General features: G+C 40.2%; 1 protein-coding gene across 1 annotated transcript in view; it reads right to left on the minus strand.

Moving 5' to 3' along the window:
• Window positions 1-5485: 5485 nt before the first annotated feature.
• The window catches only part of DERA (deoxyribose-phosphate aldolase (putative)), a gene marked incomplete at its 5' end in the record, with an annotated part of 44403 nt that continues 35785 nt past the window's right edge, over window positions 5486-14103 (minus strand). Inside the window, 3 exon segments of the mRNA XM_010131920.1 lie at window positions 5486-5685; window positions 7444-7593; window positions 11259-11371. Coding sequence (XP_010130222.1) covers window positions 5629-5685; window positions 7444-7593; window positions 11259-11371 — 320 coding nt within the window.

A 14103-nucleotide genomic window follows, 5' to 3' on the forward strand; every position in this document is an offset into this window, starting at 1 on the left:
AACAGTGGCGGCAAGGATCTCTCTTACTTTTCACAACTTCTCTTTTTACCCCTCTGTTTTTCCTTTATCTACATCTTACTGTCACTGCCCTCCCAGAGGCCTCGTTACAGTCGCTATCAGATGGGGTGATGGTATCACAGGTTTTTTTGGAATTGGACAGATTTCTGCTAACTAGATCACAAAGTATTTCTTGTTCAGAGCCCAGTCATTCCATTCTCTGGTTCAGTTCATGCCTTTAAATATGTTCAAGCAAGAAATCATGCTCTAGGTCAGCCAGTGCCTGTACTTTGAAGAACGCCCAAGACTCTACTGAAAGCAGCAGAAAGCAGCCAATGCTGAGACATGCCAGCCTTCAGCCACACTTCTGACATGATGCTGGCTGAATGGTGCATTTCCCCTGGAATAGAAGATAACATCCTTAATCAACTTCGGTGTAATTAAATTAAATCACAGAGAATATGCATCCTCCAGCTTCTCCTCAGAAGATGGTTGCTCAGGTCTGAGCATTAAGGTAAAAAAAAAAAAAAAAAATAAAGAGTTCTGAAAGGTCCAGTAATCACTAGAGGCAGTTTTAGCATCTTCCACCCTCAGGGCAACCTCTCACGCAGTAAGAGCATGCGCTGGCTCACGTAGCCAGCAAGCATGACGGTAACCCTTGGCAAGGTCCCCCAGCTGCTCACTTCCTCTCCAGCTTGCAACAGTGGCAGGAACCCCTAACCCACAGGACTCCAAACTAGCCTTGTCACTGGCCCCGGCTCAGGCTTTAGGAAGTGAACTGGTTGGCTGATTTGCTGGTTCACTTGTTTGTTACAACTAGTAAACGGGTGAGAACTCATGAAAGTCTTTGAATAGAAACAGAGCTCATGCTATCATTGAAATAGAAAAATCAGCTTATAAAGCTTTCCCTTGTTTTTCTGGGCAAACCATTGTCCATTCGGGGCCTTGATTTTATACAACACTGTCCTGTATAGAGATGATGTAAATCTCCACCAGCTGAGCCTGGAAAGCTTCTTCCTCTACTCCTCCTGCAGAAAAAGCACTCTTGAAAAAAACAAGCGTAGTCAATTCCAGTTTGGCTTCCTCAACTTGTTAACATTCTTTTAAAAATCCTTTGTTTTCATCTCAGCTAAGGAAGCAATTCTAAATTTTTTTTTACAATTCAGTGTTTTCAAACACTCCCTGTGATCTCAGAGATATGACACTGTTATGCCTCAAGAAAACTTTGCTTCCAGAAAACCAAATTTTCTGCACTTTCTAAGAATTAGCAATCCACAAGACGTCCCTAGTGCTCAAAACAGAGTCGTTTAAAATCACTGGACTCATTAGGAAAGGCTAGAGCATCGTGTTGGCACACCTTAATTGCATCGATATTAAATTTCATTAAAGGACATTAAGACATCTTTGTCACACTTTCATAAGTGAAGTGATGACTGCAGGTCCTCACAGAAGTGGAAGCATCTGTAAATTTTCCAGAACAGAGGAAAGCTCTCTACAGTATAGCTGTTTGGGACCTGATAGCCACCCATCACTTGCTTACTCTTGCTTTTAGGGTGTGCAAGGACTGCAACCTTTCTTGATGCCTCTTTCTAAGTCTTAGCCGCTCTTAATTTAGCACAGTTCTGGCTTTCTGGGATTTTAATAAAAACGGTCCGTCATGGTGACTTTGCATACTAAGAATACTCTTATCCTTGGTTGCCCTGTTAAATAAAGACTGACCAGATGGACAATTCTTTGTCTTTCTCTCCTGGGCAGGTTACATCTAATTAAAAGCAGTTCCCTCATTCTACTCCTACTGCACACTATACATATCATCCAGATGTCAGCACTGGTAATTTCAGCAAAAGCTCACCAAGATTTGGATAAAACTTGTTGTTGTTTTCTGGGTTTTTTCCTCCCCGGGGGAGGCAGGGAGCCAAAGTTCCAACTGAGCAAAATAAAATTAAAAGTAGACCACGTTTTCTGTCTCAGTAGCAGGTGCTATGGTATATAATGTACTTTCCCTGCTTCACAAAGGAAATGAAAGAATGAACTTGTATGACTGATGAAATAAAGATATCAAAGTATTACTTGCCCCAGCTGATATGTACACTTCACATACAATTACTATTTAATATCTTTGTTTCCTACAAACAAGAAAAAAAGCTTACCCTCTCTCCCAATTCCCTCTTCTTGTAAATAAGCTGATGCAGAATCTTCTAGATCTGCAGTTTCTACTTGACTTTCTTCTTGAATTTATTCTCTTCTTTGCAAAGTAATGTGGTCTACAAAATGAAGCTATTTAAAATCCTAAATGAATAAGTGTTATAAAAATAATAAATTAGTATACAAGACTGACTTGCACAAAACATATGTTATGTGCTGAAATATATTTAGACGGGAGCACATAATTGCCTGTTCCTTTTCTAATGGCCTGAAGCACAGCGCTAAATCTGAACTTTTCACAAAGTCTATGCAGTGATGGAGCACCACCCTCTCCCTGGTTCCTGAGTGAGTTCAGGTCCCCACCGCCTTTCAACAACCAGCTGCAGCAGCCTCAATAAATCTTATCTGACCTCTGACCACAGGAACTAAATAGCAGCAAACTGCCATCAGGGATGGGAAAGATGGAAGAGAGGGCAAAGGAATTGCTGGTCACGGCAAAGGGCAGCAAGCCCAGGAGACCACACTGTAGGCACTTCCAGCTCCTCTTGGGTGGGGGTGTAGGTCCTGCCACGCCAGCCTCCAATGAGCTAAAACCATGTGTCAGTCCCTGTAACCCCCATGTTTGGCTCTCACAGGCTCAGTACTGGAATAAGCCCCATGATGCTACTGGCCCTGCCCAGCCTCCTCCCACCTACAGCAGGGGTCCAGGAGCCCCACTTCAGCTCAGCCCATGGCCCTCAGGGCCTCCCTGACCGATACTGGAGGAGTGCCAGTCTCCAGCCCTCCCTCTGCTTCCAGGATGGACCTTGGACCTGTGCTGTTGGTAGCTGTCTCCTGGATGGGCTCCTTGTCGTGCTTTGATGTATATCTCCAGACTAGTCCCTTGCTGCTCCTGAAGTGACCCCCAGCCCAGGTTCATCTCTACACATTGCCTAGGGCTGTCAACAGACCAATACCTGGCTGGTACCAACAGCTTCTGTAGGAAGAGTGAGAGACAAGACTCTGGGTCACCTGGGGATCCACAACCACAGACAATATGAATACAACTCGCTTGAGTCACAGTGAGGTCAACAAAGACAACCAGTAACTTTGTAACACTGAGACTTCTGCTTATTCCTTGAAAAAAACCCAAAACAAAACTAAAATCAGATTCATCTTTATTTGAATGTGTTTACACATTCTGTTACTTTCACTTCACACCCCCCCCAAAAAAAAATTACAGATTTCAGCAGAAAAAATGTTTACACTACTTTCCAATCCAGCTTCTCCCAAAACACTGGTTGGCTTGGAGTTGAACTTTATTTCACGGTGGTGTGTTTGTAACACTCATGGAAAAGGGAAGTGGCCATCTTCAACTTTTCAGAAAGCTGAACCTCTTCCTCCACAAATGGAGCCTGTTCTGTCTGAAGGAAAGTAACCAACAGCAGCCCATGTCCCCATTAAAACGAAGCCAGGACATCAACAGAAATACAAACAATTCCTCCTGGCGAGTTCATTAATTGACATATAGCTCCTGTGGAAACGGGGAGTTTGCGCTCAGAGGTACTCACGTTAAATAGTTAGGTGGCAAAGTTGAACCTTCATTAATTTTAAGGAACTACACAGACTCCTTCACCTAGACACCAAAGCATCACCAAAAAAAAAGCTTCTATCTTCACCCTAAATGTCCAAAAGACAACCAAGAAAAAAGAAGTGTACTTTGCAGGAGAGGTGAATCTTTCTGTTAGGAAAGTATTGAAATACACGCTACCGTTTATATGGCTAGAACAAACCAGCAGCAAAATCCAATGTGCAGCTGCAGGGAGGGCATGGCAGAGGATCAACTTGGCAAGCACCTGGTGGGAGCTGACTTCATGTAATGGGCTCTGTATTTCCAAAAGCTCAGCAGCAGAATTTTCCTCTAAATATGCAAACAGGCACTGAATTTTTCCTTCAAGAAACTGGCAGTAAAATCAGAAGGAAAACCTGTGACAAAAAAGGCCACTTCCCAGGAAAACAAATGTGAAAATACAGTCACAGCTCAGCCTCATTTTCCATGTTGAGGCCCAAACCAGAGAAGGCTGAGAGTCTTGGATGAACCGCTTCCTGGAAATGAAGGACTATTTTCAGTACTGTGCATTGCCTTCTGTATCTATTGTTTCTCTAATATCTTATTTCCCTATTCAGCTCTCCCACCTGTCCGAAGTGTTGTGCAGAGCACTAGTGATTCAGGTGGTATAACCAGATAAATAACCGAGTTATTATCTTTATGAAGCACAGATCTCTTTGTAATAAATGTACCTTGTAGCTGGATTTACAGCAAAATCCTCCTCCTCTTACTTCCCTGATGAGACCTACTTAAGTCAGTGAGACTAGTCATGATGATAAGATAATTAAGTTTTTAGTACAACTCTGGTTAGTGAGCAGAATGCAGTTCTGAAATAATGAATCTACTAGCTCCAGTCTGATATTCAAAAGGAGTTGATGATTTCAGTGTTACTCTTAATGTGCTCTGAGGAAAGTACTTTTTACATTAGAGCTGTAAACCCCATATAAGTCACAATTCAAATCACCTTCTGAATTAAAGAATTGCTTTTAGAATGGCAAAGCTGAAGTTCAGCCAGCAGAGCAGTGACACCTGCAAACTGACAGTCAAACCCCCCTACATTAAAATGGAAAGATTTGCATGAATGTGTTTTAAAATGACAGGAGACAAAAATGGGAGCTTCTAAGCAAGTTAGACTAAAATTTTAGGAGTGAAATGCCTAAAAATAGGCCCCTGAATGCATAGTTAGGCACCTATATAGAGGCGGCTTGATTTTCAGTTGTTCTGATCACCCAGAGCTCCCATTAACTTCAGGAGCAACTGTGGATACTCAGCTGTTCTAGAAATCAAGCCACCTTTATTCAAGGGCCTAAATATGGATGTCTGTGCCCAAGTTTGGGGGAAAAAATACCCAAAAGAAAGGGGGTTTTGCTATAGAGAAATTTTATAAAAGAAAGTAATAGCCAAGTTTCATTTTCTCAGATTACAATGCCCGAAACTAAATCAACATAACAATTAATAGTGCAATGCATCCATGGCAGAAGATTGTGTCTGAGGTGAATGGAAAGCTATTCCAAAATCTGTAGCTCTTAATTAGCAACCTGAACACTCCATAGATATTTTGTATTCTGCAACTGCAAAGAGTTACCAGGCCATCTAAATCTTCTTCATAGTATTTCAGTGTTGCCATTAATAAGCTTTTCAGGCTGGTCTGAGGAAGACTTTGCAAGATTAACCTTACAAATCTGTAAGTATTAACTATTTAACTACTTCAGAACTATCATTTCTGCTTTTGGATGAAGTACAAACAGCAGATGAGCATAATTTTAAATACTGTAAAAGATGAAGAAGGGAGAATTATGCCTTTAATTCTATCACACACAGTTGGTTGTCAGAAGACTTCTGAATGCTGCTTGCTTAAAGGCCTCTTTTGTAAAAGTAATCCTGAGTTGATTTTCTGTCTAAGTCATTGCCAGGTCATGCGGAAGTGCATAAGTGCCCGTCACATGATAGAAAATCTGCAAGAAAATAGAAAATTTATGATAGAATTATATAGGACTATAAATCTGAAAGTGTCAAGGAAGTAACAAATTAAAGGCATGCCAGATGAAGATGGTGGATATTTGATTGTGTGTGTGTGTGCATAAAATATGATGTAATATACCTTTATGTACTTGTTTATAGGATCTGAACTAAGAAGTCTTGCTGCTTTGCTTGGAAAAAATGAAAAAAAGCAAAGACTATTGTTGCTTTAACTAACCTTTCAAAAAGAACCAGGTAGAAGACAACGCTTTGCTCTCACTGTCATCTGGTTTTAATGATTCCAGCATTCTTTTGTGATATTCAAAGTATCCAAAATGGCTTATGCTTTTATATGGCTCATTTCAATCTATTCTTTTAACTGTACTGTCTTGGAAGAGGGCGGAGTTTTCCCCATTTTCTATGTATGGTTGGTTGATTGGGTTTTTCTAAAAACCTGTTTTATTGACTATAATGACTGGGACAATTTTACCTTGCACATTTTTAGCTGGCACAATATAGTAGAGCTTTGGTCATGACTGGGATATTTGTGCAATCCCTGGCAGATAAAAGGATGCCCCTCTTAAGAAATCAGAACAAATCGTGTGATACAGTCACTGGCTGCGTTGTAAGACTCAGCAGCAATGGCAGTGGTGACATGAAAGCTCATGCTGCTTTGTCATAACCAGGGACGCCATTTTTGGTCAGAAGTGAGGCAGAGGCAGTCTGGCAGTAAAGCAAGCCAATACTATTCTCACCAGAGGCGTGAGCCAGAGGTTTTCAACAGTCATGAATATTCACCTGACGTTTCTCAGCTGTTCTATATTTCTTAAGACATGTCAGTATTTCAGTTGCTAGAAAAGGTGGCACAAAGGAACAGACTGATGCTTTTTTCCTCCCCCAAGTCCCCTACATCTCACATTCTCCCACCAGCAGCAACCACACAAGGACTCTCAAACTTTTCTTCTTGATTCAAGTTAGTATCACCTCATCTCCTGGGTTTAATGAACATTGGAGTCAAGTTCAGCAGCCCTAATGGTTTCGTAATTTGTAGTGACACTACGCTGTTCCCAACTATGCTGTATCCTGTAGGGCTGATACTCTGCACCAGTGAGGTAAGTTATCTGTAGGTAGGTTAGAACCCTTTTTCCCACCAGGAACTACACATTGCCCCTGCACCTCGCTATTCATCTGCCAGGAAACACAGCAACCAGCCTGCACAAAAATAAAAGCAATCAGAAAAACGAGGCCTTCTAGGATTCAATTGTTTTTCTTCCCCAGGAAATAATCAATATGTAAAAACTTCTCTATCAGCAGTACCATATGTAGGATAAGACGTGACTTTCTCCACAGCGTGAAGTATTTATGAACATTGTGGCACAGTGATACAAAGAGTCTGTGAGATATTTGAGCGTCAGCTGAACTGGCAGCAGCTAGGAGTGCAGGGGAGTGCACTACCACACATTTGCAAAAGACTCTGTATATGTACAAACTGAGCCTCTTTGCCCACTGCATTGCAAACCTAGCCCAGGCAATTGCCAGCTGCTGGAATATCAGAATCCCAGATATCTGCAATAACAGGTCAAATTGAAAGAAATACTGGGCTGGAGGTGAACCTGTTGTTAATAATGAACTAGATATATGTTCTATCATCTTTTAAAAAGCACTGAAAAACATATTCTGCAAAAACAGTAAGCTGGCACCTTTAGAAAGATTACTTTTTCTTCCCACCAAACCAAAAATCGTCAACAACTAACCTGCTTCTCAATGTCTTCCAGCAAACTACTGGCACCCAGGCGAAAGAGCTCTGGTGTTAGCCATTCCACTCCCAGTTCGTCCTTCACCAGCATAAGCCAAGTAATAGCTTCTTTTGCTGTCCGAATGCCTCCAGCAGGTTTAAATCCAACCTTTATATAGAAAAAAAGAAGTGCAATACACATTTCCATTCATCAGCAACCCTAGAAGAGCAATCAGCGTTTGTACACCTGCAGTCTCAAAGTGCCTGTGGTGCATGTAACAACTCTCCTCGGTAAGTACCTGACTGCAAACAGTATAAGCTCTGGACTAGTGCTGAGCGCTATCATGCCTCAGCCATCACTGCAAAAGATAACATTATCATCCTGAGGGTCAGCAGCTGAGGGAGGAATACTTGTCACCCCAGCACACTTTGTCAGAAGCTGGGTTTGAGGTCTAACAGGAGTACTTTGCCAATAGCACATTCTAGGCCAAGGGATTTAGGCAGGACCTGGGATATCTGCATATTCCCTACTGCCCATGCCACAATCTATTTCCAAATATGTAGCAGCCAATGTACATTCAATAACATAACACTGAAGATGCTGAAATAAAGCACGAGGCAGCTGACTCATGTGGAGAGCAGTAAAAGACAGTTGTACTTTATAATATACCTGTGCACCATAGTTATACATGACTAAGCTGTACATTCCAACCTGTCAGAGGCTTAATTTTCACTAAAATTTTCCAAATGGGAATTAAATTAGGTCTGTCTTTACCAACAATTGTAAGTTTTGTGCTTCACAGGAACTGTGAAACTTCTCTCCCAACACATGCTGGATAACCTTCCAGATACCTGATGTGAGATATGTCGTGTTTGGTCAGCTGAATTGCCATGTATGTACAGGCCGTCTTGAATCCTGTGATCAGTCTGTTGTGCGGAGTCAGCACTGAGGTGACTTGGCATGCACCCCTAATGCCAGTCTCTTGGTTATGTGCCGCTTAAATGCATCTCATTCCAAAACAGAGGTTGTGACATGCAGCTATCAAATCCCTCATCAAAATTTCTGTCACCTGCATTAGCCAAAATGTTGGCCTGCAGCAGCTTACTAAACTCCAGCAAAACAAGGAGAATTAGGAAAAAGTGTTTCTGCACCAAAAAAAAAAGAACCCAACCCCAAAAAAACAACCAACAACCCTTAACAATCTGTACAGTAGCTCACAGTGATTCTTTCCACATTTCCCTCTGCCATAAAGCTTTACCTTGGGTATTCCTTGCCATCAGCCTTCTTCTGCGAGAATTATTGTTCTAATTTCTGTATATACGTTACCAAAACCTCACTGCATTGAGGTTTTCTTTGTATCTTATGGATATAATAGTGAAATCAAGAAGTATCTGGTTTTAAATGTCTTTGGTAATTTTTTTATAGTGATTTCAGGACAAACAAATAGAGAATAAATCCTCCTCTCACACTGAAGCATTGCGGTAACAGCATATTTCCAATAAGATTATAAAGAACAATAACAGAAAAAGCTTGATAAATCCAAAATATGAAAAATGTTTTTGTGGATGGATGGATGGATGCATGAGTGTATGCATACATCTGTTAACATTAGATTTCCAAAAGGAATTTAAACCACAGCAACTGGAAAAGCATCTTTTAGACAATAAATTAGAATAGTGGGAATGTGTTTTCCCTCAGGAAGAGAAATTCTAATGAAATTCAAATTTAGATTTCTACTACATACTACAGCTCTTCAAGATAATCTGAGGCAAAGCCAAGAAAAATGGAGTTAATAAGAGAATTAAAAACACCATGCAGAATTCCTTTCCCTTTTAGCAAATTGTGAAAGCTCTTTTTCTGCAAAAAAGCTGACAAAGACAAGCCTGTCCTTTCCTCCATTTACCAGCTTTCCAAATAGCACATGTGACTGCCATAAAAAAGCAAAAAGGAAGGGGGGTTGGAATTTAATTCAAGACCAGTACAAAGTCCAGCTACCACTTTCCTGCTGTTTCACCGCATTTCATTATTTTGCTTAATAAGTTCATCTCCTCAAGAAATTTTTTTCTTCACCTTATATTATTAAAAGTAATAAGTTTTTCTGGATTGGGGGTTTTCCCAACAGAAAAACCAATTTATGTATGTCCTTCAATAATGACAGAAAAAGATTATTTCCCATTATATTGCACACTTTTCATATCACCGCCACAGCTTATCATTCAATAAATGTTACTCTGCAACTTGTTCCTTTCCTCGAAGAAGTTTAATTTTTGAATTAACCTGTTTTTTCTAGCCAAAGCCTTACTAGAAAGCATCTCTACAGCAGCAAAATTAGTTTGTTAAAGAAACCATTTAGAAATCTCTTGTCACTGATAATATTGTCGTCAGTTAATAAAAGCACATAAAGTCAGTTTACATCTAATTCACTGACACACACATGCACCCAGACATAAGCACTCATTCATAATAACACATTTTATACCATGAATGCATTTTTTAAAAGCAAAAGGTGAATTCAACATTTATATGAAATTATAGGTACAAAGCTGTGTTAATGCAGCAGAGCTCAACCTCTGGCACACAGCTCGTGTAAGCAGCACCAGTGCCAAGGTGAGTCACCCAGCCCCAGGGATCTGCCTCAGGTTGGAAGCAGTGAAGATGCTCCTGCAGAAGCAAGACTATTACAGCTGCCTGAGTAGTTGCATGGCAAACAGAGATGCAGGCAGGGGAAGGGAGGAGTAAGGACAGCCCAGGGATTGACACTGTCCTCGTCTAGTTGACTATAGAGAGCAGACGGACATACATCTAACCTGCCGTCATGTGCTCCTCAAGCTCCAATAGCCTCTGAAGCCATCTCAGCCCCTATCCCACTGCTCATCCCATGTCCTAACATCATACCTTGAAAGACCACCTGCAGAAAGGACAGAAGGGTGAGCTGGAGAGGACAGAAGGGTGACTCATTAATGAGGAGAGGTCTTAGCTAGAGATATGGTTTCCTTCCCGGAGGCTGCAGGTACGAACAAAGACTACTGTTGAACAGCAGCACCAGATCTAACTGACAGCCCCCACTTGCCTGTGGTTAAAGTAGGCGAGAGGTGGCTTAAGTCTTCCTGGATAACCTCCTATTTTCTCAGTACTTCAGAACAGGGATGGATGGATGGACAGATGGATGAATGGATAGCTCATCACTGGCTCTGCCGTGTGCTCCCCCCCTGCCCCTTGCCTCCACTGACCTCGCTTGACATGATCTGACAGATAAATGTTGTGTACCAGGACATAATGTTCTTTGGGCCCCTGTCTCTTGCTCCCTTCATTCCAGATAACAAGATCCAACTGGATCTGCTTTCTTGTCTCCTTGGAAAGCCCCTCTGGCAAGAGATCAAGGAGCAGAATTTATCCCAGGGGTTGCCAGAACAAAGTCAGAAAATACAGTTGTGTACAATGGACAGACTCTCGATGGCTATAAATATGTATAGTTCCACTGAGGTTTATGGGAGCATGCCAATCACTGTCAGCTTGAGATCTGGAGGTGACCACTTAAATACTTTAAATGGTGAAACAAGACTCAAACCCAAATGCTGCAGGAGATGCATCAAGATTGCATGAGCTTTTAGGGAATGAAGTGAAAGTTATTCAATGGAGGAAAGTCAAAAGTGCCTTTTTTTTTTTAAGTAGCAAATCAAATGACAAATACAAGAGAGAAGTCCCTATTACTCATACAGCCACAGAAGTTAATGTATGTGGATTTATATGCTCTGCGTTTCAAAACTATTACAGTCTTATTTCCTTCTGAGTAAGCCTGTTTAGTTAATCTTTATAAAGGTAGCAGGAATTACCTTGTGGCCCGTTTGCCAGTAGAATTCTCTAATGGCTCGCATCATGACTACTCCAACTGGAAAGGTCGCATTTTCCACCTCCTTTCCTGTAGACGTCTTTATAAAATCAGAACCTGAAAGGAAGTAAAAAACTTTATGGTACTTTTAGAGCAAGAGCCACTCTGCCCATACATAGTTCACACCCTCCAAAGATGTCCTCATAATTGCTATGAAGCATTCCTTTACATGAACATCCCTGTGGCGTCGGTGCAAACCTTGCTCCGGTTGAGGCTAGAAAAGGAGGACAATACCCTTCCGGTTTCAGGGCAAGTCAAGACATTCCAACAGCTAAATGAACATCGCAGCTCTTAATTCTTTGCTCTAGCTATCAGACCAACACACTCTTCTGGACATTCCCATGTAACAGATGTTCCTGTACTTACTCAACATATGTGTATATATACATTAATAGGAATGTGTTTGACTAATCACAACAATGGAAATTTAAATTATTTCCTCCGAACAAATTTTGCACATAAATCAACAGTTTAGTATTTCCACAAGGATCTTTCTGAATAGAAACAATTTTCATAATTTTTTTTAATTTAACTTTGCATCTATTTGGTCTCACATTTGAGAGTCTAGTATCTCCTGCAGCTGTTTAAAGTGAAAGGAAAGAAATCTCACATGTATTTAAGAAACCACCTGTGTAACCCTGTAAATGGAGAAAAAACTCCCTTCTTATGCATTTTGCAATTGTAACATTGCAAATTATTATACTTGTCATGGTCTGATATAATGCACTAATGAGGTCAAATCATCTGTGTTATTTAAAGAAGGAGAATTAGCCTTGGCTTATTTTTTTCTGGTTTCTCAGTTGTGAACAATATTTTCCACTGCCTGTCCTGAGTACTTGTGCAGTTTTCTTGTTTAATCTTGCTGTTCTAGGCTGACTTAAAACGAATCCTGCAGCAGAATATAACAAAAAACTAAGAAACTAAAAAAAAAATTTGCCTTGCAGTGTATGATCATGCATTGACACAATACGATGACAAAACTTCTTTAATTGCGTTAGGGTACGCTTCATCTCTGGGAACCTACTTCTTAGAAAAGGTGTACTATGGGATCATTAATTATCAAAAGTAATTGGGAGAAGAAGAGGGATAATTCAAACACCATGTAGTAGTGCATCATCCACTTAAGTCAATTGGAATCACATCTGCTTCCACTTCAAATTTGGCTTAGGGTCCATTTTGTCTCTTAATTGAATGATGATGCCTCTACAACATCCTCTAGAGCAAGCAAGGAAAGTTTCACTACTGGCTCAAACTAAAGAGCTGCATAGACTACATTTTGACAGGGCACTCTCGAGACCTGTCTTTGTGATGGCACAGCTGACTGGCATACAGCTCGGCCTCAGCCTGATGGGAAGTCAAGACAAAGCCAGGCATGTTTCTCCATCCTGTGTTTCAACATAATCAAATGGTATCGCTAAGACTGTGTCTGTTGAGACAACAGTTTTCTTTGTAGGCTTCCTGGCTAGGCACTAACTCAGCTCATTGGTGGTTAAATCCCACCCTACTATGACAATTCCCACTCTAAAGAGAAAAATTTGTGAAAAAAGTTCTAACTCCAGAGAAAGTGCAATGTGCAAAAGAGGCCATTAATAGTTGATTTTGCTTTGCAAAGGACAGAGCACATAGGAGAGACATCTGAGTTACATATTTCAGAGCTACCCCCAGAGAAATACTTGTTTTAATGTGACTATCAGATGTCCATAGTAACTGGAAGTGGAAGTGAAACTTCAACATCACCAAATTATATTTTTAATTTCCCTTTCAAAATGTAGCACTTAAAGTCCTTCAGTGCAATACTTCTCATTTTTTCTAGTATAAGGTAAGTCAAAGCTTTTATAAGTCTTATAATTACAAGTCCCTACGGTACAGTTTCATTAAAAACTTTCATTAAACAACAGCTGCCCTTGTATATGGTCTTCTAATCAATTTGGTCAAACAGAATGACTTCTAATCAGCTGTTGATAAAAATAGAAGATGAAATTTTAATTCTAATAGATTAACCACAAACTCAAGATAGTCTTCAAAATCCATCTAGCTCTATTCTCCAGTGGATTTAACGACTATTCAGCAACTCATTACTAAATAGAACAAGATGAACATTTTCCAGTTCATTAAAGAAATGTACTATGTATTTTTGCATTGTCCTCATGATTCGTTACAGGGAGTCTTAATTACAAGATAATGGATAATGGTTATTAAATGCAGACTCCAGTAATGAAGCTCTATTCATTTGCGAGCCTCAGAGACTGCAAAGAGGGGAAAATAAAATTACTAGCTTCAAAAGATTAACGGATCAAATTATTATTCAATTTTGAAAATCTCATTCAGACTTCACAGAAACAAGAAGAGATTAAAAACTAGTATTAGTACAAAAGTAGTGCATTTATATATTTATTTTTAAATAATATCTTAAGGCTATTACCGGCATAATCAGCTTTAGATGTGATTATTAGACAAACATACAGCCAATTTAGTAGCATCCTCTAACAATGAAAACAATACATTTTTATTTCCTCAACAAATTCTATTTATGACACAAGAGCTTGCTAGCAGGATTGCATGAAGCCTCTCGCAGAAGACAGAAGATGATGCACACTAGCAGAGAGGACCACAATGGAAGGTGCTATTAACGTTTAGATTTCAGGAATGAAAAGAAGGATTTTTAAAACCGCGGCTGTGAAAAGCACCTCATTATGTAGGCTTTATGCCAACCGTGTAGAAATAAAGGAGTTTCACCAAGTCTATTTCTTACTCAAGCTTTCAAAAGCAAGTCTACAGAATGAAGTTCA

The sequence above is a fragment of the Buceros rhinoceros genome, unplaced genomic scaffold (genome assembly GCF_000710305.1).
Source record: "Buceros rhinoceros silvestris isolate BGI_N320 unplaced genomic scaffold, ASM71030v1 scaffold6772, whole genome shotgun sequence".
Taxonomy (NCBI): Eukaryota; Metazoa; Chordata; class Aves; order Bucerotiformes; family Bucerotidae; genus Buceros; species Buceros rhinoceros.